Below are 27,054 nucleotides of genomic sequence, written 5' to 3'. Positions count from 1 at the left end.
GCACTTTCGATGATGCTGCTGCTCGCTCCTTGTTTTTTTTTAGGGTATAGATTGGCGGACGACCACCTGATGGTAAGCGGTCACCATCACCCATAGACAATGAAGCTGAGGAAAAATTTACTATTCCTTACATCGTCAATGTGTTATCAACCTTGGGAACTAAGATGATATGTCCCTTGTGCCTGTAGTTACACTGGCTTACTTACCATTCAAACCGGAACACAACAATACTGAGTACTGTTATTTGGCGGTAGAATAACTGATGAGTGGGTGGTACCTACCCAGACGGACTTACACAAAGCCCTACCACCAAGAGTATATTATTTTTTGGATTTTTGATTATTATACGAAAGTTTTTATATTACAGCGTCGTTGGTCGTAGCTAAAACATTGACACAACAATAAAAAATTAAAATTAGTATTGTTTCGAAATTTAAAATTAAAACAATCTACACAATTGGAGTTACTTCAACAGACTCGGAAGGTAAATGTTTTTCAAGAGGATGGAGAGACAAAGCAATAAATTCTACGGTTTATATCTTAACACTAATAATATGAAGATGCGTTTTTGTTAGCACACACGTTCAATACGACAGAAATAACCAACATTTAGCCTTGTTATAGACACCCATTATCGTTAATATCTACTGATTTTATTTACTTAGTATATTATAGTATATAGTATATTCATAAACGAAGACGTTCATTATTATGAGTGATGTGCTTATAATGTCATAGTGTGCGTAAAATAATTGACATTAGAGTACAGACAGCAAAAAAATACGAACTAAATTTATTTATATTAATTAAATGGTAAATAACGTGCAGTATTTTGAGTGAATAGATCTATATGGAATCGGTAAATAATTAGAAAATATTCAACGTAAATATATATATAAATAAAAGCCATAAGTATGTTATAACATGTTTATTATATCAGTGCGCTTATATGTCATATAACATCTAAGTTAAAGTTTTGGAATAGACAAAAAACGTTTTCTTATTAATATAACTTAACTTAATCTAGAATAAATAGTTATAAACTATAATTTATGATTTGGACATTATTTCTTTCATCGCTAATTCAATTTTCAGCTGTATACAAGCAACCCTCTCTTGGAATATCTGGTTGACCAGACTCAGTCTTTTTTGCTCCAACAGAGCATTTTCCTTTATTAACTTCTGCCTCAGTTCCTGTTCTTCTGGCGTGTAGTTTTCTTTATTCTCCTTGTTACCTGTGACGACACCCTCTTGTTTATTTTTCAAGGCAACATGACTCCTAAGTTTGACGATTTCGAACTGTTCAGAGTTGATTTTTGCTTGAAGAAGCGATTTCAGCTGCAAATACTCCGCATTTTCCAGCTGCAATCTTAACACTTTCAATTCCTTCTCTGTGAATTTCGGTTTCTCTACAACTCGCTCTGCAGGCGCGTCCGTTTCCGGCGTCTCTTTTGTTTCAGCCGGTTTGAAGTCAAAATTATCTTCAAATTCCACTGGGAATGTTGGGTCGGATGTGTTTGGGGATTCTTTTGTTTCTGGGAAAGGTTCACTGAGTGTCTGTGGTGTTTTTATTTCCGTTTCTGTAACAACTGCTTCGCTTGGTTGCGAGTTTCGCCGTGTTGGTTCGTCTTCTTGTTTCTCGTCTACTGAAGCTTGTTGGACTGGCGCCGTGTTCGGTTCAACTGATTTTTGAACCGACCGGAGTTTCCTCTGTAAATGATAATAATGTCATGTTTAGTTGAAAAAGCTTCTTTTAAATTGTAAAAAAGTAATTGTCCATATCCAGACTGTAATTTGATGTGTGATAACGACCTCTATGGTCAGAGCAGAGCGTATACCGGTTTTCATGCGAAACGCCAATCCGAGGTCCCGAGTTCGATTCTCGACCGAGTCCATATAGAAAAAGTTCATTAGTTTTCTAAATTGTCTAGGGTATGGATGTTAATTATAGCGTCTTTACTTCTGATTTTCCATAACAAAAGTGCTTTAGCTACTTACATTGGGATCAGAAAATGTATGCGATGTTGTCCAATAAAAACTATTCCAAGTAATTAAGGTCAAAGGTCACCTTCAACTGCGTGACGATCCTCTGCGCTTCCCACAGTTGCTGATCCCTCGCGTTGGTGATGAAGCCGGCGTGCATTTCCGCGTGTATCTGATTCAGAAGCGACTCTTGCTTGCGGAGTTCCTCGCTTATCTCGTTCGCGGTCTCGGGGAAGTCCGCCGGGATCGACAGTAGGGGAGGGACATATCTGTAAGTTCATCACTTCAACTATTAATAATAAATAAAACTACAGAGATACTAACACAAACATAATGACTTAGTTCTTACCGCAACAAGTCTATGGATTGAGTGGTGACCACTTACCATCAGATGACGCAATTCCTAGTCCATAAGTAGGTATAAACCTACTGTATATTTATGTATATTATACATTTGCTGTTGTTTTTTAAAAATTCCTCTCTTCGTTCTTGAACGTATATTAACGTCTAAAAGCATTTACTATAAGTTATAAATCTCGTGCTCGAAGGATATCGTTAAGAGACCCGTATTCGTCGGAAATTTGGCACAGGTGTGTCCACTAAAGAACATGGAGTAATTTTATTTATTTATTGAGTTAGAGAGATTTTAAAATAAGTCATTCTTATATTAATTAATATATCCACAGATTACGTAAAATAATTTAAAAGCTAACCCTACTTGATAGAATATTAATTGCTACTGCTCGCTATATGCAAAAGTCTATATAATCTTTAGACGTTTTATATGAAGCTGATATCTAAACATATGTTTTTAGAATAATAAAACTTGATGCAATTTAAAAAAAAATATATAAATTTAAAAGTAAAAGACTCAACATAAAGACTACATTCATTTAATCTAAATGCAAAGTTAAAATATTCGAATTATAAGTAAAACTATTTGGTCATAGGGACTGGTTGAATAAGTCGTTGATGACTAAATTGCAAAAAGCCTTAAGTGAATTTATGTTTATATGAGCAGTAATAATGCTCTTTAAGAAGAAATTTCTTTTTATTTTAATGTTGTCTTAAATTTTCGCGATTATTACACATTTAAATAAAACTACAAAAAACTACAAAACTTTACAGCGTTCGTGGTCACGGGTCGGGATGTCCAAAATAATTAATATACGCGATTAAAATCCATAATAACTAGCCTTTTATTTTGTTTTATTTATTTAAAATACTTTATTGCACAACACATATTACACAAATGGTGCGCGAAGGAGGTCCTATAGCTTATAGCGATCCCTCATAGATCACCCTTGGCGACAGCAGATAGAAAGAGATAAAAACTATAATTTAAGAATACTAGTTTTACTTACTTGGTGAGACGAACGTCTGGGAACAGTTTGTCCGCCTTAGAGATGAAATATGTGAGCAAATTCAGCGACATATTCAGAGCTGGACCCATCGCCGTTGCTATTGTTTGGATGTTCGCGTGATTAGTCTGAGAACAGATTGTATAAATATGAAATAATTACTTTGTACATTACCTTATGTCTATATTTAAAAATACATGATTTTTTCACTGGGAACCAAACCAAACAACAATGCTTTGTGTTTTGTGTTTTTGAAAGGTGAGTGAGCCAGGGTAACTGCTGACACAAGGTACATATCATCTTAGTTCCTTGGATTGCGTGGCGCATAGACAAATAAAATCAAAATAAACTTTATTCAAGTAGGCTTTTACAAGAGCTTTTGAATCGTCATTTTACAATTAAATGAAGCTACCACCGCGATGTAAGAAATGTTTATTTCTGACAACGGTGATGGTGTGGCTTTGAGTTTCCTTACTGGGAAACCGCTAAACCGATACAAAACCTATAGCGGAAGATGGAGTGCATTTCAAAGGTTTTAGTACAAACTGTTTGCTATGTTATAGGTTGGCGGACGAGCATATGGGCTACCTGATGGTAAGTGTTCACCATCACCCATAGACAATGACGCTGTAAGAAATATTAACTATTCCTTACATCGTCAATGCGCCACCAACCTTGGGAACTAAGATGTTATATCCCTTGTGCCTGTAGTTAACTGTCTCACTCACCCTTCAAACCGGAACACAACAATACTGCGTACTGTTGTTTGGCGGAAGAATAACTGATGAGTGGGTGGTACCTACCCAGACGGACTTGCTCAAAGTCCTACTACCAAGTAAAATATTAAGCTTGCATTAAATATAATGAGCAAATAATAACCGCGGTAAGTAGAGATGTAGAGATAGACCTATTAGTCTTGATCTTAATCCAGATCATTAACCTCAATTAATGAGCATTTACTGTTGCTGAACGTAATATGAGTAATTGAATTAAATAATTATGCAAATACATTTTTTTGTGGAATTTATTTTGAGCCCAAGTATTGTTGTTAACGACTGTGGCCATTAGTTAGCTTATACATAAGTAACCCATTAATTATTGACATTATTTTGAAAGTATCTTATAATCCAGCTCATCACACAATTGAAATAAACTCTATTTATTACCTTACTAAATAGTCTTGATCGTTGAGTCCTATAATATTCAACTGACCTGTTCGTTGGCGACGACATTCTCAAAGTGTCGCATGAGCCATCCCAGCAGGCTGTGATTGCAGGCCGGCAACTTGCCTATAAGCGTTACCATCGTGGCCTCTCGTTGTGGTTCCGCGATCGCCGTTGCTTGCTCGAACTGACCGTGTAACTCTTGTGTGAGTATCGAATCGGGTAACTCACTGAAATAATGAGACATTTATTTATTGTAAAATTCTAGGAATTACTGTAATTATTTATCAACTAGTAGTCGTCCGCGGCTTCGCGCTTTATTTAGGGCGTTGGTTGTCATGTGTCAGGTAAAATAGTAGCCTATGTATTTTCTTGGAGTTTAAGTTTGCTTTATACAAAATTTAATCATATTTGGTTCAGCCGTTCCAGAGACTAGCCGGAACAAACAGACAGATAAACAGACAAAAATTGTAAGAAATGTTATTCTGGTATATGTACCGTATATACATCAATAATCAATATGCATTGAGTAAAAAAGGTCTATTTTAATATTACAAACAGACACTCCAATTTTATTATATGTATTTTAGAAAAAACAATCCCTGCTAAATCTCTGGATTAAGGTCTTTATTCAAAAAACATATTATTCAAAACAAGATTATATAGATGACAAAAAGGCGTGGAGCTAATACTTTTTCAATTTCAGGCAGGATATATATAACTATAATTGGACTTAACTAACATAACTTTATATTTACAATGTTGGAAAAGAGTAACTAATGATTTTCTTGACAGTTTTCCTCAGTAAAATCTATATCGAACCAGTAATAGCTTCTTAATATAGTTTTATAAAAACACGACATAAGATTGCTTGTTTAAACCTCATTGAATAAAATATATTTTGATTTGGTTGATTTTATAAAATATAAAGAAAACAAAATATTCATTTGGACTTTCAGAATAGTCACAGTATTTCATGAAGTTTACAGTTTTTATGTAGCCTTATGTTATATACGTAAAAACAATAGTATTGTTTGGAGACAATAAAAGAAAGAGGTTGACTCTGAACAAGACCTTCATTGTCGTGTTATAGTCTGTGTATATTTTGTCGGTCAATGACTTTCTTTCTAACGAACGTCGGACAAAGGAACTATAGACATGATTTGCAAAATTTTATCTATTTATGAAAATAGAAAAAAAAAAATCATGAAAAGCATAATGTAAAACATTAGTTTTTAGTATACTTTCGAATTGGGAAGATACTTCAAAAAAAGAAATAATTAAGCAATATATATTTTTAACTGTTTCAGTATATTTATTTACTAAGACTACCATCAAAATTAATAAAAGACATTAAAACAAATATAAAGAGATTAGCTGTCGCAGTTGTTTTTAGCGTAATATGATCGTTTGGCGTTCTTTTTTGTACGAGTAAATTAAAACTGGTTATATTAAATTGGTACTGAGTATGACAATGTTTAATTTACAAATAATATCAATAAAATACCGGGAATGTTTTTAATACATGGTTAGTTGCATTCTGAACTAAAGACATGTATTTATAATTGAAAGATATAATACTATCAAAATTAATGTAAAATCTTTTTGTAACTTTTTATCTACTTCGATTTTTTTTTAATTTTATTGTCCATAGAATTGTCTTGTACATTTTTTCACCTATCTATTAAATAGTTTATCATTTTATCTGTCGTCCTGTAGGCTAGTCCTTTTCACGTACTTATAGATCGTGTAAGTTGACGCAAAACAATTAACAAAACCACGCTGTTCCAATACGGGTTGGTGGAATACACATGTGGCAGAATTTCTATGAAATTTGTCACATGCAGGTTTCCTCATGATTTTTTCCTTCACCGCCGAGCACGAGATGAATTATAAAGACAAATTAAGCACATGAATCAGCGGTGCTTGCCTGGGTTTGAACCCGCAATCATCGGTTAAGATGCACGCGTTCTAACCACTGGGCCATCTCGATTGAACGAAACGCATGGATGTCACGTGCGCAGAGAACGTGAAGAGATCAAGACGAACGTGTGTAAACTATAATCCATAAACAATAACAATGAATTATGTATTATGAATAAATTATTGTATCGCTGTAACAGATTGATTGGTTACCATATAAATGTACAGGGAAATACTTTACCTGATGAAACTCTTAAGCATTGCGCAAGCGACCGGCACATCCCAGTGGTACGGAAACGTCGGCCCCCTGTCCGTGAAAAGTTTGCGTAGCTGCTGAAGTTTTATCTTGTCTGGCTCAGCCCGATATATCTGATTCGACTTTAGGCCATGTGCCTGTAATGATCCAGAATTGTTTTATATTAGTTATTACATAATATTTAGTACATATTTTTGACGTTACAAATATTAAAAATTCATGCCAAGGTAATACAAGCACGTCATTTCCTTATGGTAGATTTTAAATGCTTACGAGATGTGCATGTCATGTTATTCTCATATATAATACCAAACAGCACTAAATAGTATCTTGTGTTTTAAAAGCGTTTGCCAATGAAATTGAGATGACATGGCCCAGTGGTTAGAACGCGTGCATCTTAACCGATGATTTCGAGTTCAAACCCAGGCAAGCATCACTATATATATGTGCTTAATTTGTGTTTATAATTCATCTTGTGCTCGGCGGTGAAAGCATCGTGAAGAAACCTGCATGTGTCTAATTTCATCGAAATCTTGCCACATGTGCATTCCACCAACTCCCATTGGAACAGCGTGTTTGAATATGTTCCAAACCCTCTCCTTAATGGAAGAGGAGGCCTTAGCCCAGCAGTGGGTAATTTACAGGCTGTTGCTTTACTTTACTTACTTTTGCCAATGAAACTACAGGCACAAACGTCATAACATCTTAGTTCCCAAGATTGTTTACATATCTTATAGGTGGTTTATATTAAAATTTACATAATGTTAACGTTTATTAAAAACAAGTCCAATATTGTTAAATATAATTTTGTTACAGACATTATACTATCGAAATTAAATAAGAATAAAAAATAACTCAATTAATGAGGATTTAATGTTGCTGAACGTAATATGAGTAATTGAATTAAATAGGCATGCAAATACTTTTTTTTCTGGATTTTATTTAGAACATTAGTATGGAATCCAAGTATTTGTTGACCTTGTTAACATTGTTTAATATTGGATTATTTCGGACGGTTAGTTTTATTTTACTTCATCAAATGGTAACATTAATAACTACTTAATACTACTGTATTAAGCTATATGCTTAAAAAGTTGATACAGAGAATATGATTCGAAAATTACGGGATCAAAGCACTACTGAATTTTCATGAACCTAATGACCAATAAAACAAGTTCATGACTGTTTTGCTTGCGGCGGAGGATATGAAGAAACCTCGGGTTCGGATGAAAATCTGCCACTCGTGTGTTCACTCTGGATTAACGTAGATGAATTAGCTCCATCGTCTTCAACGAGAAGAGGTCTTAGCCCATCAGTGGGTCATTTAGAGACTATTACTGTTCTATTGTTATTATTTATTTGTTATATGTTATTAATTAACTTAACATTTTATTCTATTAGGTGTCATTAGACAAAAGGTTTATATAACAAAAATATACTCCAATTTTATTATGTTTATAGATATAAAATAAAATTAAAGTGTCTAATGTAAATTCCTTCAACCGTAAAGAGAATAAAAAAAATTGAAAAATAGAACATAATCTTGTGAGAGCCAGGCTTGAAAAATTAATGCTAATGCTAATCAAAGAAATACTAAGTTAAAGTTCAACTGTGATTAAGTTTGTTATATGTCATTGGACACTAGCGTAAAGTATGTGTTTTTTTATTCTAACGATACTAAGATGTTATGTCCCTTGTGCCTGTAGTTACACTGGCTCACTCACCCTTCAAACCGGAACACAACAATACTGAGTACTGTTATTTGGCGGTAGAATAACTGATGAGTGGGTGGTACCTACCCAGACGGGCTTGCACAAAGCGCTACCACCAAGTGAATTGTTATCAATATGAAAATTAGCCCCGAGACTACTTTGAATAATTTTTACTTTTCCCTTATATTAGTAAGGTAGGTGTTATATTTTTTCGATAGTTAATATCCTTCTTGGCTTGCTATTAAGGTTTATAATTTGTTAACTAACACATACTATGTATTTAAATTACAAAGCAATTGCTGTAAGCAACGGTTGACTTACTTTACTAACAATACAAGATACGATGCCTCGTACACTTAGTTACAAAAGAACCCATATTAGGTAATTTGTCTCAAAAATTACAAGAACATATATTTGCTTTTGTTAGTCGGCTAATTTGTTACTTTCATGTTAAATGATGATGATGATCTCAATTGGGTTTGGTAGAAAAAGAGCTCAAGTGAAAGGCATACAGAGTTCAGACACAGAAAAGGCTTTTAGTGTTTTGGGAAGATATTGACAATTTATTAAGAGCACTTGGAACTCGTACCCAGGACTCGGAATCTTCAACTGCATAAGCAGACCAATGAAACAATATAACATCGTGCACTTTTTAAATAACAATGTTAACGATGAAAACTGTAATCTAGAAATTATCATTTGCCTTTCCATTTTTTTTTTCTTATACAACTAACAAATATCCACTGACGTGTTGTCTGTGCCTTCTCAGTATTTTTAAATTGAGCTGACTTTATTTCCAGGCAGTATTATTGTTGAAATTTCTAGATATTTTTAGACACAGTGTAACTGTTCCTCGTAATTCTATACGTATTAACATTATTTAGCACTTAGCAACTCCAAATAAGTTATACACATATGTTATATCTATGATTATATTGGTTGGATTGAAAATAACTACATTTTCGGTAAATTGTCAAATCGTTTAAATAAATTCGTACGGAGTTAGTTTAAATAATGGTCTTATTGTTTCCTTGTAAATATTCACCTCTTATATCTAGTCGACCAGTCTAGGATAATCTTAGGAATTTCACCCATGTCTATTTCCCAATGTCATAGCACGCTATAGTAGCTGGGTACTAATTAGTTAATCCAAGGTTAAAAAGCAATATTTGGAATTACTGTGATTTTGTTTAGTAGAAGTATAAGAAATCTAGTAGTATTTCTAGTAATGACATGCACATAGAATATATCGTAGTCTAATTAATATTAGGATGTTCGTTGTGAAGAACAGTTACCTATAACAATGTCCAGTGGCGGCGCAAGATCGAATCTTAATGTGGGCAAGATACAGTTTGCGAAGCGCTTGTTTTATTTTTTTATTTATAGAATTAAGGAATTGTTACTAAATCATAAACCAATAAAGTTTCCACTTAAAAATAGTACAAATGTTAGAAAAAAGACATCAGAAAGAGACAAACATACAATCTATGAGTACAATCAAATCGACTAATTACAAAGTTAAAAAAAAGAAATATAAAAACAAAAATATTTGTTACAGCACTCTGATATCCCAATGTTATGTTATACTGTTTCAAATTTCGAGCGCGAGGCCCTTTGCACCCCGAGGCCTTACGCCGCCACTGACAATGTCTATGGTAAGTCGTGACATGTGAGTATATGTTACAAATAAAACCTACCTGTAAGAAGTCGATACTGTCGCGAATAACGAGCGGCAAACCAGTGTCGTCGTGGCATCGCGAACGCTCGACGGATTGCTGCAGAGGTACTCCGAATATTGGTAACGCGACTGTAAAGATAAAAATACATCAAGTTTGACTTACAATTAATATAAATTAAACGATGATCTCTACCCAGTCGCAAAATAATAATTAATATGAGACAACATCACATATATTACTCTGATACCAATATAAGTAGCTAAAGCACTTGTGTTATGGAAAATCAGAAGTAACGACGGTACCACAAACACCTAGACCCAAGACAACATAGAAAACTAATGATAATCTACATTAAATCGGCCGGGAATCGAACCCGGGACCTCAAGAGTGGCATGACCCATGAAAACCGGTGTACACACCACTCGACCGCAGAGGTCGTCAAAATCGAATGGGACTCCAATACGATTCGAAATATTTCAGGCATAGAATCAATTAATCGCTTTACGAACTTTTTTAAACGGGGTAGTGTAAACAGTACAAAACTATTAAGAAATCCTCGTCAAATAGGCTAATCAGTTAGGCAACTTTTTATTCGCCTAATTCAGTTTTTAAACTCAGTTTGGCTGTGCAGTTTTATAATCTAGGTAATAGATTAAAAACTTACATTTAGTTTAAAAATATGTACATATTAGGTTGGGGAAAAAGTCTTTTCGCATATAGTATGTATGAACTTGTAATAAAATCTCTTTGGCTATACCATTTGTATCTGGCTGGTTTTGGTATCATTAAAAAGTTTTAATTTTAAAGAAGGCACTTCCAAATTCAAATTAGGAATTAGTGTGATTTTCATTTGTTTTTGTTGTTGTTAAAATGAGTGAATCTAAAGAAGAAATTCGATACATTTTAAAATTTTACTATAAAAAAGGTAAAAATGCAACTCAAGCCGCGAAAAAATTTGTGATGTTTATGGACCTAATGCAGTATCTGTGAGAGTAACGCAAGTTTGGTTTAAGCGTTTTCAAGCCGGAAATTTTAATATCAAAGATGCATCTCGCTCTGTTCGCCCTGTTACGGACAAAATTGATGCCATTTTTGAAAAAGTGGAGCAAGATCGGCATATTAATAGTTACGTTGTAGCTGAAGAACTGGCAATTGACCACAAAACGGTTTTGACTCATTTGAATAAAGCTGGGTACACAAAAAAGCTCGATATATGGGTGCCTCATGAACTCACTGAAAGAAACCTAATGAACCGTGTACTCATTTGTGATTCTTTATTACGACGTAATGAAACCGAACCATTTTTGAAGAAGCTGATAACTGGTGATGAAAAGTGGATCACATACGACAAGAACGTGCGAAAAAGATCGTGGTTAAAGGCCGGTTAAGCTTCACAGACTGTGGCAAAACCTGGATTAACTCGCAACAAGGTAATGCTGTGTGTATGGTGGGATTGGAAGGGCATCATTCATTATGAGCTGTTACCGCCCGGCAGGATCATCGATTCAGAACTGTATTGCGAACAATTGATGAGATTGAAGCAAGAAATTGAGAGAAAGCGGCCAGAATTGATCAACAGAAGGGGTGTGGTTTTTCACCATGACAACGCTAGACCTCACACATCTTTAGGCACTCAACAAAAATTACGAGAGTTTGGCTGGGAGGTATTAATGCATCCGCCGTATAGTCCTGACCTTGCACCTTCAGATTTTCATCTGTTTCGGTCTCTGCAGAATTCCTTATGCAGTGTCAGGTTAGCATCACGAGAGGACTGCCAAAACCACTTGTTGCAGTTTTTCGATCAGAAGCCCCAAAATTTTTACAGCAATGGGATCATGTCTCTACCAACAAGATGGCAAAAAGTTATGGAACAAAATGGCACCTACATACTTTAGTCAAATGTATATAAACTATAAAAAAAAACTATTTGAATTTTCATATAAAATACGAAGAAACTTTTTCCCCGACCTATTATGTTCAAAAGTAGAGATTAAAATACTTTATATTGTTAAAAGTTAGAAGCAGTATATATTGACGTAAAGATACAAAAATATATAACATTTTTTTATTTAGTTACCTATAAGTATAACTTAACGCAAAAAGAATTACAAAAACTAAACAAAAATTAACCTTGCCGATTTTAGAAAAACGTTAAATATAAATAAAACGTTGGTAAAGTATGCTCTACGTAAGGCAATATAAACTTTAATAATTTACAATAAGAACGAATATTGAATGAAAAAGAATTATCCACATTAGTGTGTTGTTACTAATATTGTAATCTTATTACATTTTAAGGGTAATTTGTACATTACGATAAATAAAAACAAAGTAACAAAGATCCGACCTGAAACATAACCATGTTATATTACTCGAAAACATTCGAGAACAATTATTTCAAGCTATGCTTTCTTAATTAAAATTGTATTCATTTAAATCAATTAAAACATGTTACTAAATTATTTACAAAATAATAAACGAACATCTTATTTTTTCCAAAATTATATCACCTACTTAATAAGATGTCACAAATAATTAATTCGAAAAAAGAATTTATTTAAATATTTGCATGTTTACATTTAGTATTTAAAATTTAATAATACAGAAAAAAAGTAAAAACCTTATAAAATTTCACATTATTAAATAAAAAAAAACTAATAAAACACAGTTTACATTCACATTGAAATAAAATAATATAATAATACGTAATATGTAAGTACTAATAATGCTGCAAAAGAAGTAATTATGTATATAACTTTCACATTTTTTCGTTTAAATTTCGTATTAGTAGTAAAGAAACTCCAAATTAGTGTTGCCAGATACTCTTCATTTAATGGATATATCTGTTCGTTAAAATATATAGAAACTATTTATTTGAGATTGATCACCGTTATGTTTATTCATGTGGTATTGTGCAAGCGATTGTCACAAATATTATCCTTTAGTTTACTAGAACAATACGGATACTTAAAATGTACATAATATTTGATTATGGAAGATTACACATGTTAATGTTATTTTTCATACTCATTGGTAACAAACACGAGTATAGTTATAAGTTATAAACGCGGAACGTTTCAGGGTTTTCCCGGAAACTGTAATGTCTACTAAATCTGTCATTTTAAAATTATACGTATTTTTTTACTGTGAGTAGTATTATTATTAGATTTGACCATCGTAAAAAAATATTATTCACTAAAATAAGAATTACTTTAAACAGTGAATTTATTCTCTCTTATTATAAAATATTCTTCACTGATGTATCCGCAATATATTCGGAGAAATAATCGATGTTTTTTGGCACAACTGAGAGCCATTAACATATAATAGTTATTTAAATTTTCTTCTATAAAAATTAAAAATGCAATTGACCAGTCTCATCGTACCTTCTTCATTATTCGTAATACGTTGGCAGAATATTTTTAGACACAATATTTTCAGGTACAGTTATAGATAAAAAAAAACCATAACAGTAATATGTCTTACCGCCGATTTGAAAGCCGTTTAGAAAAGGATTCGTGCTATACATGGTTAAAATGTTACACAGACTAATGAAAATTTAACGTTTGCACGATCCGAATTAAGAAGTTAATGTCACATCTTATCACTTACCTTGAGCGAGTGTTTTGTTTTGTCATTAGCACAGATAATTCTCTGACGTATTATCATTTAACACTTTTTTTTTGTAAAACATCAATAGCTGCGTTCATATCATTTATGTTTACCAACATAATATCGATGGTTTATTTTTTTATTGATTTTTAGGACATAAGGGTGCATTCACAAACTACTTAATTCAATCATAGTCCAGACAAGAAAAACAATTATGTTAAGTAGCAAGTTAAGTTACTGGGATACACGAAGTCAGGTGGGATCAGATTAAATTTACCAAATCGACAATTATACAAAACAATTATACATATCAGTTTAAAAAATTAAGTGATTCAAAATAGTTGCTAGTTACGAGTTATAATTAATTATTTTATTCAGATATAATACGAAAAATTGCACGGAGTTTGGATTAAGGTTAAGGAAGAACCGTAGAGATACCATACGAAATTATGGTAGAAGTATATTTTATATTATCTGTCTGTTTATCTGTCACTATTTCGCCAAACAGCTGAATCGTATTTCATAAAATTTCTTATGAAGCAAACTTCGGGCCACTAATAAGCATGAAAAAAAATCCTTATTGGTCAGTTCTTGAGTCATTCGAATAAGTGCTAAAGTATCTATGTCACCAAACGTTTCTTAATAGTAAAGGTTACATTGTATGCAAGAAATACAAGGACAAGCGTTGACATTAGATTAAAGAGCATTATAACTTGTTTACCTAAAAATATTTTTTGGGATTTTATCGTGATTTAACTAAGTAGTCCTCTTTATTATTTTTGGCGAACGAGCAAATGGGCCATCTGATGATAAATGGTCACCATCGCTCGTAGACAATGGCACTCTAAGAGATATTAACCATTCCTTACATCGTCAATGCGCCACTAACCTTGGGAATTAAGGTGTAATATCCCTTGTACCTGGTTACACTGGCTCACACACCTTTCAAATCGGAATACAAAAATACTGGGTAATGCTGTATGGCAGAAGAATATCTGCTAAGTGTGACTTTGGTGCAAGCGCAGTTCTACCACCAAGTAGATAAAAACTCATGACAATTTTCTTCTATAAAGTCGAAATTTCCAGAAATAATCTACTTCTCATTATATCTATAATGTGCATATTTTACAAACAGCTTTCTAGAATCCGTAGTTTTAGCTATTCTTTGATAGTCAGTCAAGACTAATTTTACGAATTATTATACAAAGTAAGTTTAACGTAAACAAACTTCTAAGTGAGGTGTTGAATTTTATAACGACTTCTATATGTATTTATTAGTGTTTCAAATTAATATCGGATGTCTTAACTCACTATAAAGTATACTATACAAATATAAATAAATAACTCACCTCCCAATGTAAATATTTCTTCGAAAGGCACACCCGACGTCACCGTGGACGGCACCTTCGTGAGCTTTTTATCTTTTTTATCTTTATCTTTTTCTTTAATTTTTTCCTTGTCCTTCTCTTTCACCTTCTCCTTATCCTTATCTTTTACTTTTTCCTTCTTGTCATCTTTTAATTTCTCTTTCGATTCTAGTTTGAATTTCGCCTTTTCTTCTTTTTCCTGTAAACAACGATAAACTAAAATATGACGCACACGATAGGCTACCTACCTACTAATCGCTGTCACTTATGATGGATTATAATTTTGTATCAAACAAACAAGCTTGTCACTTAATTTATTGTTGTATTCTAATATTCACTAATGCATTTATGAATATCACTGTCTTAAAAAAAAAAAGCCGTAATATTACTAGCTAGATATTTTTGTTAAATTAAATCACGCTATTAAAAACTATGAAAGAACGAATAAATTTATATTTAGAACATTTTACGCGTTAAAAACACGTGTGATTTGTTTACACGAACACGTCGTATTTTTATTAATATTTTCAGTAATTTGATGTTATCGAGATAACATATCGAATATATTTACGCGCTGTCAATCGGAATCGATTCGATCACCTTGTTAAAAACACTTCGCAGGTGATGCATGTCGCGGTCTCGGCACAACTGAATGAGCCATGCCTTAGCAGCGTCTGCCCAAGGTCGGAACTACCTACTCAACGGTGAAATTATGTAGACATTATAGACGAAGCAATGAGCAATAAAATTTGTTACTCGAATTGTTTATTTAAATTCATATTAACTAGTTAAATCAAATGGACAATCCTTATCGATTTAATTAAAAACACAACAAATTAATAGAAAGAAACGGCCAGATTATCGTGTCTAGCCAGAATGTAAATTAAATTTGTTTTTATAATATGAAGGACCAAATTAGTAAACTTTTCGGATCATATATTCATAAAAATCGTTAGTAGTATCAAACTATTATGAGATATGTTAAATAAGCATGTATTACCTTTCCTAATTATACGTAAATACTAAATTTAAATAATTTATGTCACTTTAAAAATAAACAAGTCTATTTTTTCTGCGTCGTTATAATCGTTACGTATACTCCCAAAAAGACGAGATCAATCAACAAATTTTTAAACATACATCAAAGTCAATTATAATTTTAACTGACACAACCCAAAATTTTTACAAATCTGTTTTAGAATTAAAATTGTCTATTTTTGTTTTCTTAAGACGTTTATTGAATTATACAATTTCGAATATATTTACGAAGTATCAGTAGAGTGGGTAGGTGATTGGAGTGTGTAGGTTTTTGAAACCTTTATCTCTGATAGAATATGTATACAACAACCAAAAGTAGTTCTTGGTAAAGCTTTGTAGGTGGTTCAACACTTGACATACATTTTTCACTAATTAGTGTTTGAAAACACTCGTTATTTCTTCTTTTCGCTTTTAGAAATAGCGGCAACGACATCTATTTTTAAACATATTAAAATAATATTTCACGATATGCGTATGACCTATTTATGGTACGTATACTAGATACACATAACGCAATTGTTTACGCAATCGTACAAAATTAAAAGAAAATATTTAAATAATTTTATATTTGTTCGCATTCTAAATTCGTAATTCTATTTATTCCATTTCATTCAATAACCTTTTTTAATATTATATCTTATTATATAGATATCTATTGTTTTCGTTTGAGATTTGAAGCCTCGTATTCAGTTAACCTCTATATAACAATGATCCGTTAATCCTATTTTCTGACTATAAACGCATACAATATTGGCTGTAATATTTTGCATCTAAAATTATATAAATTCATTCTATTATTTAAAAAATAACCAAAATTGGTTTATTAAATCAGTTAAGCAATTTATTTCAAAACCAAGTTTCCAAGAATTGTTTTTGGATTCCAATAAATATTCTTCGTAGTACATCGTTATTTTTAACACATAATTTAGGCTTTATTCACATTGAATGAAACTATTTAAAACTACACAATGCTCGCTATTACGTTAAAACTAAACCTACGATTGCAGTGCCTAAGACCTTAGGTCAGAATATAATTGTGTCTGTGTATGAGCGTGACATTAATGAAGATATGCATCAGTAAACTGCAGTGGGCAGCCTCATCATTTAATGACCACGATTCATGTATTGATGTTAAATATTATATTTATATAACAAAACTGTTGTTTACTTTATATTAAACTAGTTTTCGCCCGAATTACTCACGTTTTAGGTATAAAAAAGTCTAGCATCTTGTCAAACATCTTGATGTTTAAATTGGCTTGAAAAATAATATCATCAAATTCAATTCATTAGTTTAGCTGTGTACAAAAGTTTTACTTTTTTATGGTATAGGTCACCATTACCCATAGACAATGACGCTGTTAGAAATATTAACTATTCCTGAAATCGTCAATGCGCCACTAACCTTGGGAAGTAAGATATTATGTCCCTTGTGCCTGTAGTTACACTGGCTTACTCACCCTTCTAACCGGAAAACAACAATACCGAGTACTGTTGTTTGTCGGTAGAATAAATGATGAGTGGGTGGTACCTACCCAGACGGACTTGCACAAAGCCCTACCACCAAGTATTAGTATAGATTGCACCACGTGAGTGCTTCCAAAGCGCAATGATTAACTATTAAAACTACCACCAATATAAATAAATCAAAATGTCGCACCCAAACCACAATACATCATCTTAAAGGGAGAGACTAATTTACTCATCGTAGGTCATAAACTGCACCTACATACAGGTGGTAGTCAACTGTTAGTGGAATTGAATGGTTACAAGTTCCATAAATGTTAATGAAGTTTCAGTCATTTCATCGCCTGAGAAAGTAATTGGACATGGCTGTTGACACTTAGTTCAACATTTAAATTACGAACATATTCATTCACATTTACTACAATATAATTCTGTTTTATGTTTTTTTTTTTATGTTCACACACGATGGATCTATCCTAATAAGAACTATTTTTGTTTGTTGGATAAAAAGGCGAAAATATAAACTACTAATCAGATATATGCTTACAGTTCTGTAAAGATCTAACGGGTCTGCTATTTCTTTCAGAAGGAGGATCTAAAAAAAACATTTCATTGCAATCAAACACATGCAGGTTTTCTCGATTATAAACATATTATCCTTCACCGTCAAACACGAGATGAATTATTATAATTACATGCTAATTCAGTGGAACTTGCCTATGTTTGAACCCACATCATTTAATGTTTACGCGTTTTAACCACTCGGCCATCTCGACTCGCATATATGCTTATCAGTATAAATAATCATTTGCATATTGGACCTGTCATTTTGATATTTTAGAAAGATATTTGATAACAAGATGAATTATTGCAAGGAGGTAGATAGACCGCTTGGCTCGATAGCGATTTTATATCATGATATATGATAATACTTGTTGAATTCCCGACAGGGTATATTACACATACATATATATAATTTTATTTAACTAACATGACTTTGTACTTTAAAAAAATGTTAAAATGGTAACTACGGAGTTTTTTGCCGGTTCCTCTCGGTAGAATCTGCATTCCGAATAGGTGATAGTTTCACTTAAAATTCTTAGTTATTAAATGAAGATTCAAAAGTCCTTGTAAAACCCTACTTGAGTAAAGAATATTTAGATTTTGATGAATAACATATATGTATTAAAAGACTAATGTTACCCACGCAAAGACGGAACAGGTATCTAGTATTGGGATATGATTTCTTAAGTTCTCTGCCATATTATCCAGTGAGGTTCTGGTTCATTTGCAAGTCGATGTAACAATCGTTTAATGTATTACTGCATAGCAGATCTTACCAAGAATGTTTCAACGTTTAACGCTTCACTACAGCATGCATATTCAGTCATATAGAAATATATTGTGAGATTTTTATAGGTATAAATCATTTATCCAGAATAATTATTAATTATGTCGCATATTTATTAAAGATTTATGAAGTCGCTATTGTATTTTTGTAATCACTAAGCTTCAAACAAATCGGAACAACTCGATAAAATCGCCACGATAATCGATTGATTGGACTAAAAGTTAGTACAACCTAAATATTGAAATTCTATAGTGATACACAGTTCAAATTAGTTGATTTTGATACAAAGGAACATGCTTTTTAATTATATCAGTATGATGAAATGTCAATGAAATTTAGCACCTGTCATTCTATCGCCAATAAATATTTTACAGATGTTCTATTAAAAACCAGTTTTTCGTATCATATGGCACATTCCTTTATTATTTTATTGATAATTATGGCAGATGTATGATTCTAATAACTGGTTGGTGGAGGATTGTGTTAATGGTTGCAGTTGTGTACATTTTTTCCGAAATAAAAAGTAACTGGTTTCCTATTTCATACTATAATCTATTTCTGTTCCAAATTTATTCGATCCATCCACACAATCTGAAGCATTTATACAATCTAATTGACAATGTTTTTAATGTATAGTTTTAGGAAGACTACTTCTACACTAATTTTATATGCTCTAAATTGATAAAATGTTACTTTCTGTTCAGAAGCCACGCCAGTACACTATCGAAGAGAGAAAGTTTGCCTAACACTATTAATTTAATTCAATCGTTGGGTTTGTAACACGCATGTCTTTCAATGGTAGACAATTTTAATATTTTTTTATTTACCTATGCAGGGACCTGAATTCAGTGTAAAGGGAAGATCAGGAGTATTATGAGATAGCTACTACACAAAGGATCAGTCAAGTCTTGAATATTATACAGCTTCGGTCCTTATTAGCAACAAACTGGAAATACTTTAACTATGCCATATTTAGATAAAAAATACATTACCTTATCCTTCTCTCTTAACTTCTCCCTCTTTTCTTTTTCTTTTTTCTCCCTCTCCCTTTCTTTTTCTCTTTCCTTTTCCTTCTTTTTCTCCTTTTCACTTAGTTCTTTTTGCTTGGCCACATCTTCTAAGACTTTCTCCTTGTCTCTGGATTTCTCACGTTTTTCTTTACTCTTTGTTGGGAATTTAAATGACTTTGTCTTCTTTGTTTTCGAAGGACTTCTAAGCAAAATGAACTTTATATATAATTGTTTAAAATATGCTTAAAAAATTAAAGATAAGTTAGAAATAAAAAAACATAAGACTGTACAAATTCTACACAATTTGTATTTAAGAGTAAACAAATTACTACATAATGTTACTAATAATCTTAACATGACTTATAAAGAATGATAAATATTTAAAATTGCTATCAATATTTAAGTAAGCAACTCACTTTGTATCAGTATCTTCTTCGGGAGAGCTTTCACCGCCCAGAGCTGCATAACCTCTATCTTTTTTTGACTCTTTTTTATCTTTACGACGGCCTAGTAAATCCTTTTTGCTAGGTTTTTCATGTTCACCGCCATCACTGACTGAATAAATTACAAGATTAAAAAAAAGAAGCACAATCAGACTTACATATAAAGATTAACCACATTTATAGATGCAACATTATATATACTTAACAATGCCACAATTGATTTCAGTTGTATTAACAACTATAGATATATAAAAAGAAAAAGCTGTATAATTTTGTTTATATATTTTTTTATTAAATTGGAATATAATTTAGATATTTCATTAGGCTATGACTTAATTTGTGTCAATTGTAATTTTATAGTTATTGTACATTTACTACCAGTCTCAGCTAAGGTAGAATAGGAGGCTGTATTAAACATTTAAATAATAATTATTATATCTATTGGTCTGCATATTTTTTGGCAACATCTTCATATTAGCATCATCATACTTCACACAATTTACACAAAAACTTAATAAATTAAAAGTCTGGTCTTCCCTCGTGAATCACTCATTGGTAGGAACTGTATAAAAATCCATTCAGTAGTTTGTATTCCATCGTATAAAAACAAACAGACAGACGAATGAGGGACACGTTTAATAATAATAACACATTTCAGTGGATGTTGTACTATGTTTTATATTCTATATAGTATATAGATTTCTCTCGTTAAGAGTATTGAGGTCTAGTACAATAAATGTAAAGTTAATTTTCGATAATTCGGTTAAGTAGTGGTACGTATAAAATATTTTGTTTTTATATAATACTTACAGTCACTTTCATTACTTTTACGTCCAGTTTCTGATGCGTATAAGCCTGGAAAATCTTTTTCTACATCAGGACTTTCGAAGTCCATGATGTTTGTTTTATTACTATTAGATTTATTTATTTGTTCAATTTGTAACGTAATTACACATCTTAAATAATCAATTCATTAATTAGTTAATTGTATACCATACATAATGTCAATCTTGTTCAGGTTAATGTCAAATTCATACGATTTTTTTTGCCTCTTGGAAAAGGCAAATACTTGGTAAGATAAAGCCTAACCTTCAGTATTTTCGTTAAAGACTGTTCTGAAAATTTGGTCAACTCTAAAGTTGTATATTATTTTTCTAAATATTCATGTGAATCTACTACTGATACTTTTAGTCCACAATTAATTTTCAAAATAATAAATATATTTTGCTTCTGACTTTGTTTACGTGTCATTGTCAGTGTCATTATAATGAAATTGTTTTTGTGTCATTTTCATTTGTAAATTAGGAAAATTTTTGGCGTAAATTACTAATGGTCGGTAATTAATATACTATTTAGACTTACTTATTTCAAAATTATTTTTATGAGAAACATTATACTTTTTATCAAAAACTATAATATGTTATTGTTGAAGAAGTGAAATAGTATAAGGATAAAAGTAAAATAATGTTCAAAAATTTTAATATTATAGGTAAAACAGAGTAAACAGTAGTACTTTAAATGTCATGGTTCTCGGATCTCGCCGGCAAGGCAGAAAGCCTGCTAAACAATCTCGACGAACAGACGGGTGTAGTTTTACGGAATCATAATGGCACGAAAGAAACATGGACTCCAAAGAAGAAAACGAATTCTAGGAATACGAAAAGAAATTCAAATGTAACTGAAACTAGATCGAATTATACGCCTTCAGGTTCACCAACAAAATTTCACCAGTCACGATCTGTAATCAAACCAAGCCAAGACAATGGTAGAACATTGCAAGAAAGTAGTAAAAGAAAGTCACCAGCCAGAAAACCTATTACCCAATATAGTCTTAATAACGCTCCAAAGACATTAGTTGGTGATTTTAATGAAAATAAAGTAATGGATCAGTTTGGACTCAGACATAGAAGTAGGTTTTCTCAAATTGTACCTCAATATATAAATGTTAATTTTGAAAAAAGTACCTTAAATTTTTATTCTTTCTTTTCAGGATACAGTTTGCCTTCAGATTTAGAAATAATGGACAATGATAACATAGCTTATAATATGCAGAATTGTGAAATTGAAAATGCAATGTTGAAAAATGAACTTAATGTTATGAATAGGGAAGTTTCAGAATTGCTCGACAGATTAAGCAAAACAGAAGATGGTATGCATTCATTTAATATTATTAAAAACAGTATTTTCATCTATTTAATCAGAAATATTTATCTATACTTATCTTATTTTTCCATAATATCAATGTGGTTAATATTGGTTATTAGAACTGAAAATCACACAGACTAAATATGAAAATAGTGAAAAACTAAACCACATGTTAAGAGAGGAAAAGGAAGCCTTGGTGACACAGGCTGATAAAATAAAGCAACAAGAAAATGAAGTAAATAACATACAGAGCAAATACATAGAACAGAATCAATGTCTGGAATCAACAATTCATTCATTGGAATATAAAAATTCTGAGTTAGAAGAGAAGTAAGTGTTTTGTCATGTCTAGTCAATTTTTTTTTTTTAAATAAGCAGATGCAAATAGTTCTGATGGTCATCATCGCTCATAGACATTGGAGCCATAAAAAATAATTAATTATTTCACATGTTACACCACTATGCTTGGAAATTAAGATGTCATGTTGCTTGTGCCTGTAGTTACACTCACTTCAAACCAAGTAACCAATAAAGTATTGGTGTTTTATAGTCAAATTGATTACTGGTTAGAATGTACCAAGGCTTATATTTCTTTCTCATTGTGATTGTATCTTGTAACATGTATATTGCCTGTAATATTATTATTTTAAGTAATATTTTTTTTTTTGGTAATTGGTTGTACTTTTCAGCTGAAAAAATTATTTATAGAAAAAGTAAGTTAAAAAAAAAAGAGTTACATTCTATATATAAAAAGATATATTTAAAAACAAATACTTATGATATTATTGTATTTCTTTCATCATACTAAAAAATTACTAAGTACAAATTATATTATATTTCAGAATTAAAACACTCACTGAGGAATTGAGCAATAAAGAAGTAGCACAAAACAAATTAGAGAATGAGTTACGTCATGCTCAGACAATGATTACTGAGAAACAAAATGAAATTGAAAAGTCATCAGCAGAGTGTCATCGATTGGAGAAAGATTGGGAATCTTACAAATTGAGAGTTAAGAACATGCTATTTGCCAAAGACAATGAAATTAAGTCATTACGTGATGGAGTAAATTCTACTGAAGATACCAAATTGTTAGTGGAACAGATAGAATCATTAAAGTAAGTATTTTATCTAATCATTTTGAAATGAAATGTTTTATTCAATTTGATTCTGATTTATACATTGATTTCAAATAATCTACAAAATTATCTGATTTGTGTTATCTAACTTTACATATACATATAAATTTTAATCTATATTTCGTAATCAAAGTTAGCCCATTGAATGCCTGACTGGCGTTTTCTTTTTGTACGTAGCGCTCGGTAAATGCTTGCGTTCTGTTTATCATAGACAGTCTTTAATACAATTAGGAAGACTATGTTGTCTAATGATTAAAAATTTGTACTGATTAATTAAGAGGAAAATGCTGAAATCGAAGATATGCGGATATGTTAAATTTCGGTCGATTCGATTAAAACTCCGCAAAGCCAATAAATCCTTTATGGGGCAAAAGACGTTCGTTTTAAAAAAACAGATATTTTTAACCTCCTGGCTCATAATTTCAATTCATTTGTATATAATATCGATCATAGAGCACCACAGATGAGCCATAACCAATCCAGAGGAGAAACTTAGTTCTATCGTTGATAGTGCAAAGTTAGATTATTTTTAGCTTTAGAAATTGTCAGTAATTTAGACAAGTTGTTCAAATTTCTACGAAATTAACACATGAGTTTCTGCCTTCGTCTATTTTTTCATGGTATTTCCACTTGACTCTCAATCAATATAATTATTTTTCCTCACAGAGAAGAAAGAGAAGATTTGTCACAATCAATAGCTCGTGTGCGTCAAGAATGCGATGATATGAAACAGAGCATGACCCAGCTGGAGCAACGACACAGCGCAGCCGAACGAGTCGTCTCAGCTCTACGAGATACGCTGAAGGAAGAACGTAGTTCTAGAAATAGGGCAGAAGTACAATGTCTTAATTTGGGAAAGGTAATATACAACAACAACAACAACAACAACAGCCTGTAAATTCCCACTGCTGGGCTAAAGGCCTCCTCTCCCTTAGCGAAGAAGGTTTGGAACATATTCCACCACGATGTTCCAATGCGGGTTGGTGGAATACACATGTGGCAGAATTTTTATGAAATTTGTCACATGCAGGTTTCCTCACGAGGTAATATACAATTTAGAATGAATATGTACTTGTTACTTTTTATGTCTTATTATTTATTTAAATTGTATAAAAGAATTCGTAAGTGGTTACCACTGGGCCAAGAATCTTATTATACTTGCTAGAAGGTTTGGAACTTTTTTTTTCGGATTATTCCACGAACATAATGTGTAACGTATATTCAAAATCGTTTTTTTTTTTTCAGTGGTAACTAAAGGGATTTGCAATTTCAATCTTCTAATAGGATCTGATCCACCGAATTTAAAAAAATTGACTAATTTATTTTTAACTAAATTATATTTTTTAGGAATTACAATCGTTACAAATCGAGTCTACAGAAACTATAGCAAGTTTGCGAGCGGCTTTGGAAAACAAAGAGGAGGAATTAAACAACCTAAGGGAGTCAGCGTCCGCCGTCCCCATGACTGACACCAGCGCGTTGAACGTGGCTGACTATGACGTCATCAAGGATATGGATAACGAAAAGATACATTATTTAACACAGATGCTGATACAGAAACAAGGCAAGATCGATACACTATTGGCTGATAATAACATACTTAAGATACAATTGGATAAATTACAGGTACGTTTTAAATATGGTGTTTAAATAATATATGGCGTTTAGGTTTTTTCTTTTTTCTTAAAATATATTCCTATCGTAAAAAAATATATGTCTGTTTTAAAAATCGAATTCAAATGAATGAAACCTGAAGTGTAACAAAATTAGGCTAGGGCGCTCTTTTTTGAACGAAAGCTTAAGGCGCATCTGTCTATGCTGCTCCAATGCTGGTTAAGAGATACAATTTTGCCAGAATAACAAGTGATTCCTTACGTCGATTTTTAAACAAAAATTATGCGCCCAAAATTCGCTATAGTACGGTTGTACGTGTTTTAGCTGTCGTTTGCGTTATTGGAGTTTTATATCAGATGTTAGGTACGAACTATGTCCTATCTTGTAGTTTTAGCTTGGTTAATTTAAAGTTTCTTCAAATTGGGTCGAGTTGTTTTGTCGTCAAAGAGAAACAGACATACCGACGAGTATATTCACAGATTCTTGGTAATATTATTTATAATTTCAGTCGAAGCACCGATCAGATTTGGCCTCTCTTCGTTCGAAGTATTCGCACAGCGTTGTCCACTTACAAGACCAAGGCGACACTCGCGCCCGCTCGAGACTCATGTATTCCGGATCGCCCCTCTCTGCGCTGTCACTACGTATCGGCGTTATGATAAAGAGATTCCCAATATTTAGACTGCTTATTTTGATATATATGGTAAGATATTTTCATTCTGTATTTCGATATAAGTTATAAGTACGACACAAATTCAATGTAGCATCGGAAAATGCAATGGAATGAAAATAAAAGCGATTACTGATGATTTACACAACCAATAGAAATAGCTCCCTATCGCGCCATTCGACGCTATTCGTCGCTATAGATTCACGCGTCAGAGAAAGCAAGTGCATGTAAATCGACGCACCTAATTGACGAATATATTAGGTTATATGATATTACAAGTTATTACTGTGCAAAGATCATATTTGCATGAAAAAAAAAATATTGATAATTTGGGATAGCGTACTCAATTCAGATGTGATCGGGTTTACGAATTTTGCCGATGCAACATCTAAGTTAAAGTAAGTGTCTACTATACATCCAGAATAGGCTATTTGACAATGCGAAATATAAAGTGTTTACAATTATTGTAATCGGTATATATTATAAGTTTAAAAATGCTTATTTCTTAACTAAAGTTGAAAATAATACTGAATTTATTTAAAAATCCATGACTAAAGATGCATTTTTGTTACACGTTTGTCAATTGTCACGTGACATAAAAAAACATGACGTTGCTGATTGGTCGGGTTTATGATGACGTCACTTGCTTGTAAACCTCGTTTGCGTACTGTAAGTGGGTTATATTTACGACAGATTACAATAAAGGCAAGTGAAGTAACCGACCCCATTGCAGCGCCATATTGTCCAAATACTTAACCTCTACTTAATAATATAAATGGTTTGTTGTTACAAAATTACAGATTGGTCTTCATTTGTGGGTGGTCACAGTGCTCTTCACGAACACGCCGCAGGACTACGTGCCGAGACCAACGAAATTATGAATATATTATAACATTCTATATAAAAACGAAAATCACGCAGTACCTCGTGTAAATATAGCAATAAATTATTATGACACGCAATTGTGAAGTATCCGGTTTCTCAGGCACCGATAAGAAACAATCGTACCTTTTGAAGCTGACTTGTATTCTTTGAAAAAAGAATAATGAAAAAAATTAAAAAATATATGTAACTATTGTAGTATAAAAAACAAGTAAAAGCATATTCTGCCGTGAATCTCT

The 27,054-nt window shown here is 32.2% G+C and overlaps 2 protein-coding genes across 5 annotated transcripts; one reads left to right on the top strand and one right to left on the bottom strand.

Moving 5' to 3' along the window:
• Positions 1-913: 913 nt before the first annotated feature.
• Positions 914-21,390, bottom strand: LOC124538715 (ralA-binding protein 1). Of its 3 annotated transcripts, none has more exons than XM_047115865.1 (10): positions 21,176-21,390; positions 20,339-20,477; positions 19,905-20,124; positions 15,039-15,255; positions 10,096-10,205; positions 6,672-6,823; positions 4,557-4,737; positions 3,348-3,472; positions 2,069-2,252; positions 914-1,710 (listed from the first exon to the last, which is right to left on the bottom strand). In XM_047115865.1, the coding sequence occupies exons 1-10, from the start codon at positions 21,258-21,260 to the stop codon at positions 1,051-1,053; spliced, it is 2,073 nt and encodes a 690-aa protein (XP_046971821.1). In that variant the 5' UTR covers positions 21,261-21,390; the 3' UTR covers positions 914-1,050. The 3 variants fall into 3 exon arrangements, with proteins under 3 accessions (XP_046971821.1, XP_046971822.1, XP_046971823.1); XM_047115866.1 differs by having other exon boundaries at positions 19,905-20,121; XM_047115867.1 differs by lacking the exons at positions 19,905-20,124; positions 20,339-20,477; positions 21,176-21,390 and adding an exon at positions 15,657-15,701.
• On the top strand, positions 2,121-27,054 carry LOC124538716 (golgin subfamily A member 5). 2 transcript variants are annotated; one of them, XM_047115869.1, is made up of 9 exons: positions 2,121-2,254; positions 21,855-22,274; positions 22,356-22,514; positions 22,630-22,840; positions 23,353-23,628; positions 24,316-24,508; positions 24,997-25,275; positions 25,772-25,966; positions 26,734-27,054. In XM_047115869.1, exons 2-9 carry the CDS (start codon positions 21,884-21,886, stop codon positions 26,812-26,814), a joined length of 1,785 nt encoding a protein of 594 aa, XP_046971825.1. In that variant the 5' UTR covers positions 2,121-2,254; positions 21,855-21,883; the 3' UTR covers positions 26,815-27,054. The 2 variants fall into 2 exon arrangements, with proteins under 2 accessions (XP_046971825.1, XP_046971826.1); XM_047115870.1 differs by lacking the exon at positions 2,121-2,254 and adding an exon at positions 21,593-21,697.

Source organism: Vanessa cardui, chromosome 21, assembly GCF_905220365.1.
Source record: "Vanessa cardui chromosome 21, ilVanCard2.1, whole genome shotgun sequence".
Classification (NCBI taxonomy): domain Eukaryota; kingdom Metazoa; phylum Arthropoda; class Insecta; order Lepidoptera; family Nymphalidae; genus Vanessa; species Vanessa cardui.
The sequence above is the reverse complement of the archived record's forward strand: the minus strand, read 5'-3'. Positions and strand labels throughout refer to the sequence as shown.